The sequence below is a fragment of the Patiria miniata genome, unplaced genomic scaffold (assembly GCF_015706575.1).
Source record: "Patiria miniata isolate m_02_andy unplaced genomic scaffold, ASM1570657v1 HiC_scaffold_30, whole genome shotgun sequence".
NCBI classification, from domain to species: Eukaryota; Metazoa; Echinodermata; class Asteroidea; order Valvatida; family Asterinidae; genus Patiria; species Patiria miniata.
The window spans coordinates 1,063,303-1,086,704 of NW_024037070.1; the positions used below are offsets into that span (position 1 = coordinate 1,063,303).

The window sequence follows — 23,402 nt, forward strand, 5'->3', positions numbered from 1 at the left end:
ATAGATGCAGCAAGTGATTATACAGCAAGTGATTATACAGCAGTTTCGACAAATAAACACATTGAAATCAGTGATCCACCAAGTTATCTGCAAGCAGCAACAACAGAAGCACTACATTTGGAGTCTAGAGTGATCCCTGCACTAGTAATGGCCAGTTCCAGATGTCCCCATCCCATACTAAGTTCCGGATATCCCCATGTCCCCAGTCCCCATCAACGAGCCAGAGCCCAAGATTTGTAAAAGCCTAAATTTGATGATATCCCCTCTAAACGCCTAGCAGATGCAGTCTGGTGTTACAACTGATAATGTAGTAACCAACGGATAATGTATCACCAATTGATAATTTCACACAAGTTGACCGATACTGTATGACTGACCGATAATGTAACAACAATTTACCGATAGTGTAGTAAATGGTAGTACACTATCAGTCGATTGTTGTTTCATTATCGGTCAGTCATATAGTATCGGTCAATTTGTGTGACATTATCGGTTGGTGATACATTATCCGTTGGTTACTACATTATCAGTTGTAACACCCTGCCTTTTCCCCGACAAGTGGCCAGTCAAGCCATGGGGATTGAGGCACAACATGCGACCAGAGCCTACGTGAAGCCCAGCAGAGTGACCAGCCAAAAGGAAGGTATTGGAGCCCAAGCTGGCAAGTTCCAAGTGAATAAGACGTAGCAGGATGGCCCTGCAGCCCAAGGCAGTGCAGCGGCTGTTACAAGCATGGGAGCACCAAGAGGTCAGAGATGGTTTTCTGCTCTTCAGAAGAGGACATCAAGTGGTACAGTACTTCCCAGAGGAACGTGAGAGAAGGTTTTCACAACTCTACATCGGAGCATGGAGACACTTAGCCATGGACAAGTGCTGAAGATGGTGAGAGACCAGTACTTCTGGCTTCCGTTTCAGTATGACGATGATGATTCCTCATCCATCAATGTGGCCCAGCAACAAGAGCAGATATTGGACTCCAGCTCAAGTTCTGCTATAGAAGAATCGGCTGATGGTGACGACGGTAACTCCTCTAGCTCTGACGAATCCGTGGAAATCTTCACCAGACCTAGGCTTGTAATCCGATCATCAGTACGATTGCAATAGTAAATTATTTAGTATATACCGGTAGATTGAAAGTATTTTTTTGAGTATGTTTTTTTGTGATGTCAGGAGCCAACATTTTAAAGATGGCATGAGGAAAAAAAAACCATGCAAATGTAACAGCGAAAAATGGCTCACTAGAAAAATCCTGGTTCAAAATTACCAAGTCGCGATTTAGTTTTTAAACTGGGACAAAGAAGAAAAGGAATCAAGGAAACAAAAAAGACTTCTCAAAAATTTAATTCAACCTGATAAAAAAAAAAAAACAATATGTGACATATTGGTTGTTTTTTTTAATCAGGTTGAATTAAATTTTCTCTAACCTTCAGAAAATTAGATTTTTCAAATACTTCCAAAACAAATCTCAATCTGGATCAAAATCCAAGGAAAAAAAACAAACAAAATAAACTAGATTTACTTATGTTTGCGTACAAACATACCGGTACGGCTGTTTCGGTAATTTGTTTTTGTATGTTTAAATGTCATGTAAGACTGATAGGACAGCATGTGCGGTAGAGTGATCAGGACCAATACAATTCTGTAGATATTGGCCTTCAAAATATGCACTTTTAATATGCCATCATATGTCATGTGATGATGTCATCATGATGCCACTTCAATTTTCATCTATAACACATCTAGGCCTAGGTTGAACCCAATCACACCTGTAGTTTTGTAGATATTGGCCTTCAAAATATGCTCTTTTAATATGATGTCACATGCCCCGTAATGACGTCACAAGTCACGTGATGACATCATCATGACGTGACTTAAATTTTCATACATAACACGTCCCAGTTGAGGTACATAACAAGTTTCAATCAAATCAGACCTGTAGTTCTTTAGATATTGGCCTTTAAAATATGCACCTATATTGTGACGTCACGGGTCACGTGATGACGTCATGACGATGTCAATATTAGGCACACATTTTCAGATGCTGGCCTAAGTGTGTGCCGAGTATAAAGTCAATCGGATTAATCACGTGATGACGTCATGATGACGTCAATGTTAGGCACATATTTTCAGATGCTGGCCTAAGTGTGTGCCGAGTATAAAGTCAATCGGATTAATTTTAGTGCCCAAAGTGACTTCTACGATGAAAACATGTACAATGTACACGTACAAATGCTATGGGGAATGGCTGAAAAAGAATGGGGGGGAAAAAAGAAAAAAAACTTTAACGAAAACATAGGCTGTTTCAGCTGGTTGCCGAAACAAAATAGCCTTCTCCAATATTTAACTCAAACTGATTAAAAAAAAAACAATATCTCTAACCTTCAGAAAATTAGGTTTCTCAAATACTTCCAAAACAAATGTCAATCTGGATCAAAATCCAAGAAAAAAATAATAAAAAACCCAAAAATAAACCCCACACAGCACTAGTGAAAAGTTACTCTAAAAGCACAGAAATGAACTAAAACCAATGACTGGCCTAGCAGACAAACCCAAGCAGGGAAACACTCTCCTGGTAGGAGTAAAATAAAAGATCAAATGTTAACTTGTCTCTTTGCTGGTCTGCTGAACTAAAACTCAATGTGTCATTACCAACCATGTGGCTACTTACATGTATATAGGGGGAATCGTGGGCTCAAGTAAACAAACAGGGGGACACACTACCTACAAAAAAAAGTGGGGGGGGGGAATCTTAAGTAAAACTAAAATGATTTTTTGTTCTAAGGGGAGCTACTCCTTTTTAATACGCTATAAAAATTCACAAGTATAACTTGGCAATGCCACAACAACATGAAACATTCCCTGATATCCCAAAGTGTGTGCATATGGGTATTACTAAGAAGTCTTTTAAGAACAGCACCATTCAGTGTCAAAAGTCCGCACCCTTTCTTTCGCTAAACTTGGTGGTTTCACTCTTGTGCAAGGTGTCAAAACAATTCTCCTTTTCAATTTCAAATAAACCTCAAACTTGACAGAGATATGCTGTGGCCCTCCATCAGTGGCATAGCAAAGTACCCCAGTACCTCCCCCCCCCCACTTCCCCCAGGTCCCCCCTCCACACACACAAAATGTTGCCACTTGCTAACGTAGGAATGTACATGACAATTTTTTTTTTTATTGTAAATCCCCTTAATTCCCATAAACCTATGGCTTCACCAATAAAATCCTGGATACGCCACTGCCCCCCCCCCCTCACTTCTTATTTTATGAAATGATGATTTTGCTTGACTAAATAGTGAGTCCGCTTTACGTTGACCAGATACCTTTATGTTGATCATCATCCTTGGTACCAGTAGCTTTCATGGTAGCATTACTCAATGTCAGTTTCCTTTTGGAGGGTACCTGTGTCTTGGTAGTCCTTAAGCTGTTGCTTGTATCACTCTGCCTAAGCTCTGGGGCCTCTGATAATCGAGTAGCACTTGCTGATTTCTTCATACCGATGGTTTTCTCAATTGTACTTGGATCTGTCCAGTGCGTAAAGCAAAATGAACAACAAATGAAATGGTGTTCCAAATGGAATTTGTTTGCCTTGTTAACACTGCACAAGCAGATCGTTTACAACTGTCCACACGGCCATCCATATAAAAGGTGGATGGACAACATCAACAATGACCTAAAATGTCTACAATCTGGCAATGAGCCAAGTTGAGTGAAAGAAGGCTATCCAGCCTAGTAGACATGTTTTCCTTTATAATTGCATTGCACGGCTGCCATTTTGTCTACGTTTTAACAAATTTCGAGCGGAGATCCGTCGACTCTTTGTTGAATATCAGACGACTATTTACTGTACGCTGACTAAATACATAAAACAGTCACCGAGTTGTGCTATAAATACACATACCGGTACGATGCGTCGCACGTACGTGTTTTGTGAAATGGATCGCAGGACGCGTCGCAGGATATGACGCGTCGCAGCTGAGACACATCGTAGGGATACGACGCGTCGCAGCGCTGCGATGCATCGTAAGTTACGATGAGTTTCATGAAATCGGGTGCAGCTGCACACACACCAAAATGTATACGAGGCAACCTCGTCCCCAGGGTGTCGAGCAGTACGCGCCCACCACTACCTGCTCTCTCACCCTGGTATTGGACCATTTGCATGTGCAAGATTTTTGAACACGTATGCAAATGAGGAATAGTCTGGTGCCTGCCTGTGTGTTACATTTGCATTTGTTTTTGTAAACTGAATCAATTCGTCGTAGCGCGAGCATGGCATGAGTTATGAAAACACGATTTTATTTTAACTAAACTGTTACGAATAACGAGACAACATGCAGTATCACATTTCATATTAGTATGAACAAATTGGAAAGGAAATGAATATTTTAAAGAAGGCGTGGACAAATGATTGCGAAAACACGTACTGCACGTTGTGAATAACAACACCAAGTACACGATATAAATCAATTTCTAGCCAATTGCGGTATCGAATCAGGATACAGGAGGAAAGTTTCCTATCCAGAGCTTATTATTGGAAACGAGGTTGGAAATAAAGTAAGCACTGGGGACGAGGTTGTACACGAGGTGCATTTGTCATTGAAAATATTTTCGTCTGGTCCTCAGACAAGTGAACTATGTACACCATATTAGGACCTATACGTTTGTAGGAACTAGACTACATGAAGCCCTGCGCTCGTATTGAGACCAGCATACAACATACGTACACACACCACAATGTAAACCGTATGCACACAAAAACCAACACCCCCACACACACGAGAACGACCGCAACACGCGCATGCTCCGTTAGTCTCAAAGTGCATTAGTGATTGATACTTGCAGGGCTAGGACCGGCGGCGCGGGGGGAACGCTACGGCTTGCAATTACACACGAGTCTATTGAAGTGGCTGCAGCCACTTCCCATAGACTCATGTGTAATTTCAGGTCGTAGCCAAGTGGCTTTGTACATGCACAAAGCTGGGATCCTGTCTCCAGTCTGCTTAAACCTCATTCTCAAGCAAGGACAATTGCATGCGAGGGAATGCAAAAAGCACATGTACATGAATCTCGCAGCCCTACACACGAGGTGCAAATGCCATTGAAGAAAAAACTTAGTCTGGTCCTGAAGACAAGTGAACTCACGTCCGGCCGAATACTAATTACTATACATACATGTACATGTACATCGCAAATTAGTAAGTTATAAGTAAATTTCGGCATAATTAATTAGTACATTCACAAGATTCACGTGGGTTGACTTTTGAGGCTAAACAAAAAATGGATTTCCAGGGAAAAAAACGGAGAAATCACATCCCTGCCCAAAATAAGAAATATATTTTCTGACAAACTTGCAGTTGCGTAAGTGAGTGAAGATAATAATGATTTATCAGAATTTATCAACTTTAAAGAAATTCTTAGACATTAATGTGGGATTTTCCGAGATTTGTTCAAGTGCGCCACGTTAGGGAACGCTCGGCCGAATTTGTGCCCAATTTCCGGGCGCCACCACTTTTGAATGTCGGACTTAATTTCAAGACAATAAAATTGTTCACAAAGGTTCAACAGCAAGTATTATTAAGGTAATAGTACCATTATTTAACTGAATAAATTTGAAGTTTTTCTACGAAGAGGTTGTGGCAAAACTGCATGAGGAAAGTAGGGGGAAAAGTCAAAGTGCGCCACGTTAGGGAACACCACTATACATTTTTGGGCGATCGTGTATCTAGGGGCCCAGTTCCTATAAGGGAACAAAATCCTCTTTTAAATTATTTGACATACCAAACTAGTTGGTGACATTAAGAACATATAAGTATGTCATAGATAAAGGGCAGGGTATTGAATTTTAAAGGGAAATTTTGGGGTAAAATGACGATGACGACGACAAAACGCAATCACGAAAATAATGATGTCGATCACCACGCAATGTACCGTGAGCACGCAAGTCGCTGCATTCGCGTACGTGTAGTATGTACGTCCATAGACAATGTACTGGTAGATCGCAGCCATTCATGTTAATGAATTAATCGCTGTGTGATGTCTGTGCTATAGTGGCTGAATTTCACAAATTTGCGACCCAAAAAATTATCGTATCATTGAAGCCCCACTACTTTGTCTTTGACATGTGGAGAAGCCAGTAGGTGCTTTCAAAGGTATTTTTGTCAACTATTTTGCTTGATTTTTGGGGTTGCAAATCCATGAAATTCAACCACTATAGCACAGACATCGTACAGCGATCATTCAATAACGTTTATGGCTGTGATCTAACATTTGGTCTATGGATGTACATGTATACAAATATGTACGCGAAGCGCAGGGGACACGACCGTGACCTGCGTCGATATACAAACTCTGCATGTAGATCGGGGGATGCACCTACGACTGTTTCATGACAAGGCAGTGACTGCACTGTATTGTGTAGAGCGTGGCACGCACGCAAATTTTTGGCTAACTTTGACAGATTTTATGTTCAAGCATAGTCAGGGACATATTATTGATAAAACAAAAATCAAAATGCGGAAAAGCCCTATGTTCTGTTGCAAACAGACATAGATCTCTAGTTTCTTTCTTCTTTTTGTTTCACGCAAAACCCCTTAGACTTTGTACACGAATTTTGTACCCACCACTTTTGGCATTGAACTTTGTCATACATCATTCAAATTAAGCATATGCATTGTCCTTATGGCAAAGTTGTGCCTCGAAGAGTGACGTCATGATTACGTCATCAGGGATCACGTGACGTCATCACAAACGTGTATATTTTGAAGTCCTATATCTACAGAACTGTAAGTCCGATTGGGTTGAAACTTGGTATGTGGGTAGACCGGGATGTGTTATAGATAAAAAAAAAAATGAGGTGACGTCATGATGACGTCATCATGCAATTTTATATGAATATTTGTATTTTTGGACCTTTCAGCCATATCTCATGAACGCACCATGCAAAATTCTTTTTGTATTTGGTTTGTTAGGTAATAGGTATATGGGTGTTTACATAAATGTGGAGGCCAGTGTGTGACATTAGGGTCAAATTTTCAAAATAACCAAATTAAATTCAGCTTCACATGGTTTTGTAGTCTAGGGTCTATATTTTGTCAAAAACAAAACCATTTTTCTGTAACATAACCTTTTTTAGAGTAGCAACATGATAAACTAGCATATGGGACACAAATTTCACCTGTAACAGTGACACCAAATTGTTAATTTCTTTTAGAGCTCTCACCAGGTTATTGTTCAGGTATGGTAAAGACATGTTGCTTTTTAAGCAATTATTTGCAACACATACAATGTATAAGTTAAAAAAAAACATTTGTTGAAAATCAAATATCAAGTTTTAGGAAATTTGACATATTATGAGGATTACAAAAATGTAGCTCTCACTTGACATAAAATTATATTATTATAAGACAAACACTCACTTGTTCTCTAAAAGCAAGTTTGACAGCCAAAACTGCAACTACGAAGAGCAATGAAGATTTACAAACACCACTAGAAAGCATGTTATTGTAAGTAAAGCCTGGTGTTAACCAGCATTTCACCTGTAACGCTGACACCAAATAGTCACTGTTACTGAGTGACAATCCTACAACTAACTAATAATAATAGTAATAAATGGTATCAAACCATTTAAACCTTTCTATTTAGTGATAAGCTTGATGGTTTCTACATCAGATACTTGTTTCTGAGACTGGAAGTTTAGTTTGTTATAATAATCATTTCACCTGTAACGCTGACACCAACACCAAAAACACTTTTATCACTTTTCTTCACTGTAGTTCTACTTTAACCTGTCCTATGCCAAAGTTTTCATTGTATTAAAAAACTTAGTCATTATTTTAGCTAAAAACTCAATCATCAATCAAACAGGTGCTTTTGCTTCATTGTTTCAGCTGAAAAGAGGTATTTCACCTGTAACGGAGTCAGTGTTGACACCAAAAATGTATTGCCTCTTATTTCAAATTCTAAGAGAAGGATTCAAAATGTAATGACATCTATATTCCAAGCCAATCTCCAGGATATATTTTTAGTTAAACTTGTTGACAAAAACAGTTTGACAAATTCAGAGTGCAACTGCAAAGTATCACACTGTAATGTTTTTTGATGACACCAAATTGATCTGCCAATATTTAAAATTGGTATATTTCTTGTACTTCTTTGAATTTCACTTTTGGTCTTCTTTAGTCTCTTTATTTAATGAAAGACTTCAATAATCACTTAAAATTTAGAATAGTTGACAGTTTCTACAAATATTATAATCAATGGTAAAGTTCACTCTGTAACAGGATTTGCTGACACCAAATGTTACAGAGTGATGGTATTTTTAGCGGGCATGTCAAAATGATACAAAGTTGGCGATGCACAAACATTGTGTTTAATATTAAGTTGTGGGTTACCATCAATCATTTAGAATTAAAAAGGACCAAATTTATCAATTGAAAGAATGAAAACTGTGCACCATTGGACAAGCTTTAAAAATGTCATGCAATTTTACCTAAAAATGTCATAATTCTGGCTAATTTTTGATCAAAATTATACAAATGCATTGTGGTGATTTAATTTTTTTTTATTTCAGTGGGTACATAGTGATATGGGCAATAAGTAAAAACACAAATATTAGCAAGCTGGTTATTTTAACATGGAAATGGCCCTTGAAAGGAAAGAACATGTGCATTATACCACTGGCCTCCACATTTATGTAAACACCCATTTTGAAAAGTGTGTGACGTCATCATGACGTCATCAAAAATGCAATTTTGTAAAATGCATATACATGTAAGGGAAGGTCCGATCATCATGAAACTTGGTGGGGAGGTAGATAATGGTACTACGTGTAGTATGCAAAGTCCGAAGTGACGTCATGATGACATCATCATTTGATTTTTTATGATTTTTAAAATATTTATAAGTTGATTCTGCATCCAAAATTGCACACTTCCTTTCATCGGATTGACTTTAAACTTGGTTCAAACCAAGACCACAATGACAAAATGTGCATTGAGGATGGTTTTCAAGATGACGTCATCGCAGGGCATGTGACGTCATGTGACAAAGCTTTATTTCAAATCCCATAGACAATGCACATGATTTTTGTACAAGCCACTTTTGGCATTGAACTTTGTCATACATCATTCAAGTTAAGCATATGCATTGTCCTTATGGCAAAGTTGTGTCCCGAAGAGTGACGTCATGATTACGTCATCAGGGGTCACGTGACGTCATCACAAACGTGCATATTTGAAGCCCTATATCTACAGAACAGTAAGTCCGGTTTGGTTGAAACTTGGTATGTAGTTAGGCTGGGAAGTGTTATAGGTAAAACTTGAGGTGGCGTCATGATGACGTCATCGTGCGATTTTATATGATTTTTTTAATTTTTGGACCTTTAAGCCATATCTCATGAACGCAACATGCAAAATTCAATTTTTTGGTATTTGGTTTGTTAGGTAATAGGTATATGCACAAAAGTTAAAACAATTTGTGACATCATCATGATGTCATCAAGAATGCAATTTTGTAAAACGCATATAAGGGAAGGTCCGATCGTCATGAAACTTGGTGGGTAGGTAGATAATGGTACTAGTATGCAAAGTCCGAAGGACGTCACGATGACGTCATCATTTGATTTTTTATGATTTTTTTATTTTAGAATTGTATTCTGCTTCCAAAATTGAACACTTCCTTTCATTGGATTGACTTCAAACTTGGTACAAACCAACACCACAATGACAAAATGTGCACTGACATGTGTTGTCAAGATGACGTCATCGCAGGGCATGTGACGTCATGTGATAAAGCTTAATTTTTGGAATTATTCTAAGTATTTTGAACAACCTTTAACTGTATCAAGCACTCTCAAAAGTGACTGCAAAAGGATAAACATAACATAAACATTTGTTAAATGCGAAAAAGCCCTGTGTTCTGTTCGAACAGACATACAGTACAGTGCAATTGAAAGTTAACCCTTGTTTGTTTGTTTTTGTTTTTGTTTGTTTGTTTTTGTTTGTTTTGTTTTGTTTTGTTGTTTGTTTTTGTTTTTGTTTGTTTGTTTTTGTTTGTTTTGTTTTGTTTTGTTGTTTTTTTTTGTTTTTTTTGTTAGTTTTGTTTTGGCTTGTTTGTCTGTGTTTCCCCAGTCTTGTATAATCTGCAGTTGTTAGGTTTTTATGCCAGCTATTCTTGCCTTTGAGAAAACTGTTGTAACTGTTAATCTTTTAAATCTAATTATCTTTTTAAGTATTATTTTTAAGGCGGTCTTATTTTTCATAGAATTTTAAACCTAATTTTTAATATATTTTGTATGTTACATGTACCATTCAAGTAAGGATTGACAGGCTTTCGAGTCACAGTGTTTTATTATACTTTTGTCAATCCTGGCCAGCTTGGATTGGATTGTTTTTGTTTAGTTTTGTTTACTTTTGTTGATTGCTTGTTGTACCTTGTAATTTGGCCGAATAAATAATAATAATAATAATAATAAAGGGGGAAAAATTTTCACACTTTTTCCCCTTTCAAGAACTGAATATTCATCACACAAAATGTGAAAACTTATCCCCTTAGTGTGAAAATTTTTCACACTTTTTTCACCAAAGTGGGGAAAAAATTTGCACCTTTTGCACACAAGTGGGAAAAATTTTCAGACCTTTTTCACACAAGTGGGAAAAATTTTCACCCCTTTTTCACACAAGTGGGAAAATTTTGTCACATCTGTTTCACAGTGGGAAAAATTACACATTTTTTTCACATTGGGAAAAATTTTCACACCTTTTTCAAACAAGTGGGAAACATTTTTCACACCTTTGAAAACTGAAATTACATGTGCATGGATATGTTCTCATGGTCCTCAAAATGCGTATCTCCCAATATGGAAAACAGCAGATCATCAATCTTAAACAGAAATATGTTCTTTCGTTTGCTGAAATTCGAAGGAGATTGCTAGAGGAAGACGGCATAAAATTTCAAGGCAATCCATTTCTAGGTTTTGGCAAAAATATGAGGCAACTGGCCAATTCAAGTCTGGCTATGGTGGCGGTCGGCAACCAGCATTGAACACAGAACAGCTAAATTATCTTGATTCCGAAATTGTTATTTTCCTTAATATGACGTGAAAGATACCAAAAGTTGTAAATCTGATGAAGAAACACTGATTTAGGAGGGGAAAAAATACAAGACTTTTTCTGTCTTTGTACAGCAGGGCTGCGGTGGCGTCCGTACGTGGACTTGTTTCCCGAACTTGAAAGTCGCGTCGTCGTACATTTTTATCTGTTGACGACTTATAATGGTGTTTAAACTTTAACTTTCAAAACTAGTTTCCAAACGCTGGCACTTAGCTGCCGCTTCAGTCATTTCTTCTTCGTGCTTTTTTTTAACTCTCTTGTTGGACGGCATGATGATGTATCGATATTACATGTACATGTATATCACTGACTGTTTGATGGTAAACGATATCTGAATTTGAAATCTGGGCACTCGAATTTCATGAAAAAATCTTACTGGACCTGAACTATTTTTACAAGACCTGTGTCATAAATAAGTAAAAAAAAACCCCAACATTTTGCACTACATGTATGTGACAGGAAGACAACAAAATACTACATGTATTTACGAGTCATCCGTTTTGTGTGTGCACTTGGCTAGTTCCCTGGAAAATTAGTCTAATTCTCTTGCAGGGGCACAGCAGTCCTTCAATAAAGAAAATCCAGGAGAGCTATAATTTGCTCCTTTTTTTTCAAATCTTTGAGGAGAGCAAATGGATTAAAATCCATGGATAAACGACGGTAAACATTGTTTTTGTTTTGTTTTGTTAAGATCCGTTAAAATTATATGAAAATATTCAGCCGGAACTATTTCCATTGCACTACGAAATCTATACATAAAGGGCCTCAAAAATGACAAACACTTGCCTTAAGTGTTAACGAAAATATCTGCCGTCGATAATCTTAAAAATAATGGAAAATGCAGGTCATTTATACCATGTGCACAATGCTAGTTACGACGACAAACTGGCTAACAATGTCTGAACTTCGCTTGGTACGAACGTGCGATGATGCACTGTGTGTTGTGGACCGGCAGTGGGCCAGCATTGAGCTTCGTTTATCGGTATGTGATTTCAGTGAAACTCGCTGCATCGTTTCACTTCATATACCAGTAGTATTTCCTCGAAATAAATTCACGAACACGGGAAATACATACACAGACAAGTGAGATCAAGTTCTGTGAGTATAAGCTTGCAAAGATCGTCTTTCTCCATCGATGTTTTCTTGGCATTTTCACGATGTCTATTCCGCGCCGTCCGGCCTGCATTCGCAAATTTTTCGCACCGCATTCGCGCCGTTTTCGCACTGCATTTCGCACATTTTCACTGCGAATTCGCAAGGGGTGAAAGTCACGCTCAAAATGCGAAATCATACTGCGAATGCGAAAGCGAATTTTTTTCACAAATTTTCCCATTCCATTTCGCAGTGTTAGGTTTCAATTGCACTGTACTGTAGCTCTAGTTTTTCTTCTTTTTCAGCCATTCCCCATAGCATTTGTACACGTTTTTACAGTGGAAGGCACTTTGGGCACTAAAATCAATCCGATTGACTTTATACTCAGCACACACGTAGACCAGCATCTGAAGATGTGTACCAAACATTGACATCATCATGACGTCATCACGAGTCACGTGACGTCACATAATATGCGATTTTTCTATTGTGACCATTTTTTTGCAGAATTCGGCTAGATCTGACAGATTGGGCTATATCTCCAGAACTACAGGTCCGATTCGGTTGAAAGTTGGTATGTACCTAAACTGGGAAGTTTTATAGAGGAAAATGAAGTGACGTCACGATGACGTCATCACGTGACAGGTGACGTCATATTGAAAGAGCATATTTTGAAGGCATATATATCTACAGAACTGCAGGTCTGATTGGGTTGAAACTTGGTATGTACCTAAACTGGGATGTGTTATAGATGAACATTTAAGTGTCGTCACGATGACGTCATCACGTGACATGTGACGTCATATTAATATTGCATATTTTGAAGGCATATATCTACAGAACTGCAGGTCTGATTTGGTTGAAACTTGGTATGTACCTAAACCGGGATGTGTTATAGATGAACATTTAAGTGACGTCACGATGACGTAATCACGTGACATGTGACGTCATATTAAATGTGGATATTTTAAAGGCCAATATCTACAGAACTACAGGTCTGATTGGGTTGAAACTTGGTTTGTACGTATTAAGTTCGATAGGCCATAGATATATGCACAAAATTTCGATAAATGTGTGACGTCATAATGACGTCATAAAAAGTCCTTCATGACAGTTCTTGATAAAACTGTTGCCGAAACAGCTATGGGATTGTCCACAATCACAGGTCTAGTTTTAAAGTGGATTTTGTTCCCTTATAAGTTATAGGAACCGCGTACTCCTAGAACTATGCATAGACACAGAACCCCGCAAAATTGTTTGCAGCACGAAACACCAATTAACTTTGCGTGAGCGGAGCATCATGTTCTAGGAGTAGGAACTGGGCCCTACACTACATGATCGCCATTTTTCGGGGCATTTTCAAAGGGTTCACTTTGCACTTGAAAAAAAAAATCGGAAAATCACGCCAAAATAAATTTTTCTTCTAACTTTGTAACGGGTAAATAAACTCACCATTTATAAATGAGAGTGTTTAGAACTTGATGAAATTTCACTTACTGTGAAATTTCAGTTAAAACTTTTGCTCTAGCTAGGCGCTAGTAGGCCTACAAGCGAAAAATCAAGGCAGTGGAAATTTAGCTGGAGACGGCAAACCTTTAGTAAACGTTAGCTTGCCGGATATGCACTGAACATGCGCAGTTACGTTTTTTTGTACTTAAACATTTTCCGGTGACAAATTTTAGTCTGGCTCCATGCCAACATTATCGTTGTAACTTCGTATTCACAAGATGGGAATCAGACCATTTTACAATTTCGGACTTTATTTCCCTTAAAAAAAATCATCCAGAGCCACAAATCTGAAAAAGAAAATGTAATACTCTGCAATAAAATGTTTGAGACATGTTAAAATAATAAAAGAAGAATATTCTTATTTTTGGGGGATGGGGAAAAAAAACCTTAGAAATGTCGCCAGCAGGGTAGGGATCGAACCCGGGTCTTCCCGCTCATGAGATCCGTTGCTTATCCACTAGACCACAGTTGCTACACAATCGTTGGTGGTAATTTAGCCCTATCTTAGAGAGTACAGTGCCCTCTGTTGATAGGGATTGCCGCCAGCAAACCTTTAGTAAACGTTAGCTTGCCGGGATTACCGCTGTCATATGAAAATCGGACTCGTATGAAAATCGGACTCTTTTTCCCTTTTATTGGTTAAACCCTCTCAGGTGATCGGTCCCTCTCCTAATTATTAAAGTAATTGCAGAATACACCGCCAATCGGAAATACACCCCTAAATTCTCTGGCTACGAGGTTGGAATCACTGGAAAAGAAACAATACACGGATACTGAGTGGGGGTCTCCTTGAGAACGAAGCAACACAAAAGTAATGGGAGCTGCTGAAAAAAATTGTAAGTCCAAACCAACTACCCTGTCACCGGCCGGCTACGCAGATACGGAGTGGGAGTGTAGCGCTGAGGACAATCAACCGTGACTCCGTAACTGGCTACGAGGTGGATAGATCGAGTGGCAGGGTATTCTGCAATTGTGTCTAATTATCTATGCATGAGCATGCGCAATACCACCAATGAGTCCGTATTTCATAAAACCTAAATTCATGCTACACCGCCGTCAAAATATCCACTATCAAAAATCAAAGTGCGCCACGTTGGGGGCCGCGCTACTCCTAGAACTATGATGCTCCGCTCACGCATGAGCGGAGCATCATAGTTCTGGCGATCGTGAAGCATAGGGCCGGTTCCTACCGGTATAAGGGAACAAAATCCACTTTAAAATTATTGGACCTACCAAACTAGTTGGCGACATTCTCAATAAACAGGTATGTCATAGATAGAGAGTAGGGTTTTGATTTTTTGAGGGAATTTTTTTTTTTGGGGGGGGGGGGTAAAATTTCCATACTGGGTCACCACTTTACCTGCCGCCAAACACATCAATTTCACCTCACCTTGTGATTTCACCCAAGAGGAATCCAGGAAGCGGTACGTTATCGCATGACATCGACAACCATAAAAACGCATGAGCCGGCCAATGATAGTGCAATACGTCATTATGAATATTTATTTTCTCATGAATATTTAGTTTATTTCAATGGATACTTCAAATACGTAAAAAGATTGATCATTGCCACAGCGATTGTGCGCGGCCTAGCGGTTACAAGTCTCGTGTTTCAAGCAAGAGTCCGAGGTTCGAATCTCGATGAAGTAAGTGACTGATTAATAAATAGGAATAAAGGAAAGGAGAGGATGAGAGTAGAGGAGGGAAAGTGGAGGGAATAACCATAATGGATGCAACTTTTGGCGCTTGAAAATTAATTGAAAAAAGTGGTGATCCAGTACAGAAATTTTTCCTTTGGGGGTAAAATGACGATGACAGCACGGCGACAACACGCGACCCGAAAGTAAAGATGGCGATCACCACGCGATGTACCGTGAGCATGCACGGCGCGCTGAATCGCAAGGCACAAACCGCGCAGGAAAATCGTGGTTTCTACCCAAAGAATCTGTTCAAAATTGCAAAACGGGTGTCATTAGAATTGAGAAAAGTCTGCTTTGAATTGAAAAGGTGATTTTTGAGCAATAAAAAATATTTTTGACTCTAATTTGATCAAAACAAAACATAGGCCCTACACTTCACGATCGCCACAGTTCTAGGAGTAGGCCTAGGTTAGTCCGAGTAACTTGGACCCAACTTATCGCCTTTTTAACATTCGGACATGGTCTGGTGATAGTGGGGTCCAAGCTAATCCTTATATGCTGAGCAACACAATTCTGTCATTGACCCAAAAACCCAACATTGCCCAACAAAAACATCAGATTTCACCCTCAAAACGGCCTCCAAATTACTAGATACGCCACCTGAGGTACAAGTAGACATTGATAATTAAGATGGTTGTACTGAAGTTTACTTACGATCCGGATGAAAAAAGAAATTTCCCGCTCAATTCCGAGAGCTACCCTCGCGATTGTGAGCACGTTAAATTTCCGATTCGCGTTAATGTTTGAACGACGCAATGTGGTCTTCATGCCCAGCATTCATTCGATGGTTCCCGTATCCCGAGTGCGATTCCGTTACCGAGCGCGCGCGATGCATCGATTATGATAATGAGTAGACTGGATCACGTTTGTAAACACAAGTGCATTTCGAACGGTAAAAGGGAATCGGGAACCAGCTTGAACTGGTATCCGCCCATAAAGCTGCCCTATTTCCCGATTATCGTTTGAAATGCACTTGTGTTTACAAACGTGATCCAGTCTACTCATTATCATAATCGATGCATCGCGCGCGCTCGGTAACGGAATCGCACTCAGGATACGAGAACCATAGAATGTACACTGGGCATGAAGACTACATCGCGTCATTCAAACATTAACACGAATCGGAAATTTAACGTGTTCATGATCGCAAGGGGAGCTCTCGGAATTGAACAGGAAATTTCACTTTTCATCCGGATTGTAAGTAAACTTCAGTACAACCATCTTAATTATCGATGTCTACTTGTACCTCAGGTGGCGTATCTAGTAATTTGGAGGCCGTTTTGAGAGTGCAATCTGATGTTTTTGTTGGGTTTTTGGGTCAATGAAAGAATTGTGTTGCTCGGCATATATGGATTAGCTTGGACCCCACTATCGCCAGACCATGTCCGAATGTTAAAAAGGCGATAAGTTGGGTCTGTTGTGTGCTTTCTTGTTATTTGCGCAATCATAAGAATGCGCATGCACATTCTTATGATGGCGCATCCAGATCCTTGCGCAATCTTCACCAAAAAACCTCTTCCAGATTGAGCGCAAATTCTAAAGAATGCGCGACAAGATAACAATCTTGTCGCTGCCGAGCACCGGCTGCGCTTGGCAAGTCTAGCTGCATCCTCGTTCACTGATTCTTAACAATTATACTGTTGCAACACAAGGTCCCTTACCTAGGAAAAGATTTAACGATGAAAAGTAGAGTGGATATGAAAGTATATCAAAATAAGAGACATAATAATACTTAATAGTGTAGTGGAAAGAATTCTGATTTTTGGGATAACAAAAGGGGGGCGTAAGAATGAAGAATGTGAAGACATCCCATAGCGCTAATACTATTTGCCACTTAAATTGCTATTGTTCACACCCCCACCATTACGCCGCAGAGCTGGATTGTATCTAGTCTGAAACAGAACAATTTTAGCAGCTTCTGGACATCGTTTTTTTCGTGACATGCATATGATACATACAGGGACTTGTAACTTGTCTAGCCTAAACAAAGCACTTCCCAGACTAGTTCCCAGTCCTCCGTTATTACAAAACTTCCCATAGTGGGCAAAAAAAAGCAATAATAACAGGTTTAATTTGATTCAAATTATCGTAGTTATACGAGTACAGAAGCATAGATCATTTCTTTCCTCGTTATTTGAATTATATTCCCTTTAACCGCTATCAATTTCATTTAACATAATTATGCCGTGCAATGTTTGTTAAGATTGCGCAAAATTCATAAATTGCGCACGTGATATTCTCACGCAATCTTAAGAATGCGCGCTCATTCTTAAGATTGCGTGATTTGCAAGAAAGCGCACAACAGGTTCAAGTTACTCGGACTAGGCCTAGGTTAGGGCTAGTCAAAGTAACTTGGACCCAACTTATCGCCTTTTTAACATTCACCAGACCATGTCCGAATGTTAAAAAGGCGATAAGTTGGGTCCAAGTTAGCTTGAGTAACTCCAGCTCCAATGCCTATCGCATTAGAGCTGGAGTCACAACTACGTTATAACTACCAGGTCGTAAGAATCCCGAAATCCCGGACTCTGTATCCCCAGTGCATTGCAAAAACGGTCCATTTTCCCTATATTATCCCGACCCAGATTCCATAATTCATACCTCATACGATGCAACAGACATTCATGAAGCTAGAAATCGACTTCAAACAGAAAAAAGACTAAAATATGAAAATTTCGGATGATTTTGGTGGCGATTCTCCAGAAACCATGAGAAAACATCGCGCGACACTATTCTGCCGACTGCCGTTGACCAAGAAAAAAAAAAAACATTGGCCCATAAAAACATCAGATTTACCACAAAACGGCCTCCAAATTACTAGATACGCCACTTGAGGTACAAAGAGAGATCGATGATTAAAATCGAGGCACTAAAATCTGCTTATGAGTCGGATGAAAAGTGAAATTTCCCGTTCAATTCCGAGAGCTCCCCTCGCGATAGATCGTGAACACGTTTAATTTCCGACTGAGCGTGCGTCAATTTTGGCAAAGCGCACTGCGGCTGTTACCTGTCATTCCAAAATCTTTGGTGCTCTGTAAAGTGCCCAGATGCAATACGCGAGGGGGAAGGAAGAGCGCACACAAGAGGGCGCGCTTCACTGCAGAGTCCTTCAAAGATTTTGGAATGACAGGTAACAGCCACGGTGCGCTTTGCCAAAATTGACGCACGCTCAGTAGATGATTAAAGCTTTCGTCTGGTTCCTTGACCCCTTTAGCCTCTTGACTATTATTAGGGTGGCCGGGAAACATTCTGGAGACGCCATGCTTGTCAAAAACCGTCTGCATTCTTTGACGAATTACCATGATTTTTTGATAACTTGACCTCTGAAGGTAATGAATTTAACAATTTTGTGCTATTTAGCAGTCATACCATAGCTGGGTTGATTTTCTGCTCACAAAATAATTTCGATCTTTAATTAATTTTCGGCTCCCCTAGCAAAGGGACGCTCCGCGCACAGGCCGTACGTGGCTTTGTGACTTATAATACGGAGGTAGTCCAGTATTTCAGTCACATTTATGGGACTAGGTCAATGGCAGTCGGCAGAATAGTGTTGCGCGACGTTTTCACATGGTTTCTGGAGAATCGCCACCAAAATCATCCGAAATTTTCATATTTTAGTCTTCGTTGTTCTGTTTGAAGTCGATTACTAACTTCATGAATGTCTGTTGCATCGTATGAGGTATGAATTATGGAATCTGGGTCGGAATAATGACCGTTTTTGTAATGCACTGGGGATACAGAGTCCAGGATTTCGGGATTCTTACAACCCGGTAGTTATAACGTAGTTGTGACTCCAGCTCTAATGCGACAGGCATTAGAGCTGGAGTTACTCAAGCTACGTGTAGGTCCAAGTTACTCGGACTAGGTTAGGGCCGCGCCTAGACCCGTGAACGTGGCGTTGTATACAACGCCATGCTGTTGTGTATTTTGGAACCTAGCGAAATCGATCCGCCACACATAATTTCGTATGGATGTTGAGTACTCACCTAGAAATCTAAATTTGCCTTCCCGCGTGTTCAGGATGTGTCATTTCGACGAAATTCGCCATCAATGAAGACACATACGAACCTGTAGAAATTCGATTTTAACCTGACAAGTGACCCTGACAAATGACCCTGGACGAGTACCCAGGGTCATTTGCGTGCAAAATTATCGGAGCCCTCCGAGCTACCCGTCTGCTTCATGATGTGGCGCATATGATAGGCGGCGTCTGATTGGCCAATAACGAGGCCACGTGATAAACGCAGCTAATAATTTGGAATCGCACTTACGATCCGGACAAAAGGAATGCCCGGAGCGTCAGTGCGATACCAAATTATCCGCAGCATTTATCAGGTAGTAAATCACATGCATCAGGAGGAGGTTGCAGGACTTCTACTTCGACATCGAGATCTTGCAAGATTTGACCTTGAATTTCGTTTGAATGCCAGATTTGGCGTAAAAGCAGATTCCAACATGTTCAAGAAAGCTTGATATGTGAATACTTATCACACGGTAAGGCAATGTTCAGTTTCACGGAAGGACAATTTCGCTTGGTTCGAACATGTACAAGAGCGTGGCGTAGTTTATACTAGCTTGAGTATCTCCAGCTGACATGCTCCATATTCATTCACATGTAACGCTGGAGGCATAACCTGTTCGTTAGAATGTGGTAGCAATAGACCCTAAAAAAATGGCCTCTCAAAAATTGTTCATTTTCACCTCTAATATCCCACCCCAGAGTTCATTTACATACCTCATACATTCAGCAGTCATTTACGAAGCCTAATGTTCGACTTGAAACAGACCACACACGCCGGCCACTGGATCGGAGCGCCCTCTGTGCATCGAGTGTGCCCGTGCCATGCCCGGGACCGGTCCTGCCACAAATTTATGCAACTTTTTCCGCTCCACGTGTATACATTTCCATTTAGTCGAGCTGTCTCAACGGTTCGAGTTGTCCGGGTCGAGTTGTCTCAACGGTCGACTTGTCTCAACGGTCGAGTTGTCTCAACGGTCGACTTGTCCCGAGTCGAGTTGTCTCAACGGTCGACTTGTCTGACATTCGTTTATACAAGCCACGTTCACGGGTCTAGGCCGCGCCACGTATAGTCGGACTCCCTATTATCGCGGCATCCCTATTATCGCGGCATGGGAAATTTCTCTTTTTGCGTTGTCAAAACTCCTTCAAGTGGCGATTTTTATCCAGTTCACCAGTCATCAAGGATTTTCTACTGAGTGGTATAAAAAGGACGATTAAAAAATGTTGTGTCTTTCGGGACTTTTAACGATTTTAATAAATATTAACGTTTTCCAAAACTTGCAAAATTTTCCCTCACCGTGTCTGCTAAAAGGTACTGTCTATATTTTAACATAAATCTTTAATTGTGCTCTGTCCATGAAAGTTCCATTGTCTGGTTCCCATTCTTCAGCTGCAAATGTAAAATGAAGTCGAATGACGATATTTGCAGCACGAAATCGTAACAACTTTTACAGGATCAAAATAAGCACCGCGCGTTAACGAAAATAAAACGGCACACCGTGTAAAGTGAATGGCGCCCTCAATCGCTGATCAGTAGACTTGCCTCAGGGATTTGTGTTCTCCTTTCGGGGGAAGGGCAGGGTCTTAAGAAATCATTCTGCAGAAATATAGTCTGTAATCAACTTGAACGTTACAGGGAAAATATCAGACTTTATTCAGGGGATGTTTTGGTCAAACATTAACTATGAACAAAAAAGTTGGGATCATCATAAAAACCACTTCCCACATACCGCGATAATAGGGAGTCCACCTCCGTTCGCACACTCCGCGCATGTCTATTTTCACAGGCATCGTACACGGAATAGACCACACCACCGTCGGATTTTTTTATATTAATTTAAAAAGGAAGAGTTATACAGCACAAAAGACAGGACAATTCAGGAAGGTTAGTGGGCAATCTCTATTCCGAACGAGAAACATGATAAGTACCGCGATAATAGGGCAACCCATCCTACTCCTAGAACTATGAGGCTCCACGTACATAGGCAGCTTACCCCGCAAAACTCTACAAAACACCAACTAAGTACAAAAACGTCCACCACAACCAAGCTATTTCCCACAGAACCGCTGCACAGTTTGCCCCTAACCTCCGTACAATACCTCATGACATACTGACGTTATGTGCACCAAACAAACATCGGTGGATTCTGTCGGTTTTTAGGCCAAAATGATGAAAAATAATGCCCTTTCCGCACTGAGCCAACCTGACACTTGAAACATGCACGCGCACAGAATGATTTAACGTTGCTTTCGAGTTTATTTTCCAGATTAAGTCAGTCAGCATCGCAAATGGAATTTCTGAACCCAGCGGCCCAATAGATAAGGACACATAGAATACTACGACGTAAAAATTGGCTTCTCCAACAAGGTAAAAATATTGAAATTATTGGTCATAATTTTTTTCGCCCGGTTTTGAGCACTTCATACCCTGGACTCCCTCCGTTACGTAGGGAGGAAAGGGAGTCCACCTGCACCCGATTTCATCAAACTCTTCGTAACTTACGATGCATCGCAGCGCTGCGACGCGTCGTATCTCTATGATGCGTCGCAGCTGCGACGCGTCCTGCAATCCATTTCACTAAACACGTCGTAAGTGCGACGCGTCGTATGTGTATTTATAGCACAACTCGGTGACTGTTTTATGTACTTAGTCAGCCTACAGTAAATAGTCGTCTCGAAATTTGTCAAAACGTAAAACAAAATGGCGGCTGTGCGATGCAGTTTTGAAGGAAAACAAACTCTCAGTGGACTGTATAGCTACTTTGAAATTTCCATTCTAATATTCCGGTCTAATTCATAATTATTCAATGAATTTTCTATTTACAACTTAACACGCATTGCCTCGGTATTATAATCTCGTTAATGTAATGTTTGTGGCATCAAACTGGCTTAGAAACGACTCTTCTTATTTTGCGACGACCAATAGACATGTCTTAACTTGCGACGTGTTTTAAGCCGTTGTCAAGGAACTTACGACGCGTTCAACACATCGCAACTTTCGTGAAATGGAAGATACGACGCGTCGCGAGTTGCGACGTTCTACACGTCATAACTCGAGTTGCGACGCGTCGCAGCGCTTCGTGAAATCGGGTGCTGGGCTAGGAGTAAACCTATGCGCTTGTATTCGATAAACTCGAAAGCAACGTTAAACTTGTACGTGTTTGTAGACTCTTTTTATCAGTTTCTCACCGCCGAGTCTATTCTAGTCGTACATGATGTACGTCTGTGCAGCGTGTAGTCTGGTTCTCTAGACCGGACAATTATTCTCGACGCTCATATCTCGTCTGGTCCGGGGGCCAGACTATGCACATGAATATGCAGTGCGCACGCGCGATTTGCTTAGTAACCACCCTCATACGCACGCGCACTTACTTGAAGGCGTGGTCGTTAATCCAATGACCGAGCGTGTTTTCGCGCCAGTTACCAGAAACACGTTTCGGCTTTGGTCATTGGTTGAGCGTTTTCGTGACATCGGTTGGCTGGAGTGACGTCACTGTTCCAACCAAAACTAAACAAATGAGGGCGCTAGCGTGCGTGCGCGCTTTCGTGCGCACGTACATGACGTACGACTTGGGAATAAAACTGATGAAAAGAGACTACAAACACGTACAAGTTTAACGTTGCTTTAGAGTTTATTTTCCTGATTAATGTCGGTCAGCATTAGTCCGAGTAACTTGGACCCAACTTATCGCCTTTTTTAACATTTGGACATGGTCTGGCGATAGTAGGGTCCAGTGTTCTAGCCAGGCATCAAACAGCGCTAGCACCTGCTACGCTTTCGGAAATAAGCGCTACACTTAAATCGCGCCGCTACGCTACCGCTACGCTATAAATTTTGGTTGTGAAAAAAAAATATCTGCCGTTTGTTCGTATACAAGCGCAGCGACTTTGAGCATTGCGCACTGGCTGTGCGACACAGCGAAAAATAAACAACGATCCCACTGCACGTACCCCGTACGATACCCCTACCGT

General features: G+C 40.3%; 1 protein-coding gene across 1 annotated transcript in view; it reads right to left on the reverse strand.

Moving 5' to 3' along the window:
* The window catches only part of LOC119739374 (centriolin-like), a 306,576-nt gene that overhangs the window by 278,597 nt on the left and 4,577 nt on the right, over window positions 1-23,402 (reverse strand). The window contains exon 2 of the mRNA XM_038214300.1: window positions 3,321-3,521. Coding sequence (XP_038070228.1) covers window positions 3,321-3,492 — 172 coding nt within the window. The 5' untranslated portion in view covers window positions 3,493-3,521. The remainder of the gene's footprint in view (window positions 1-3,320; window positions 3,522-23,402) is intronic.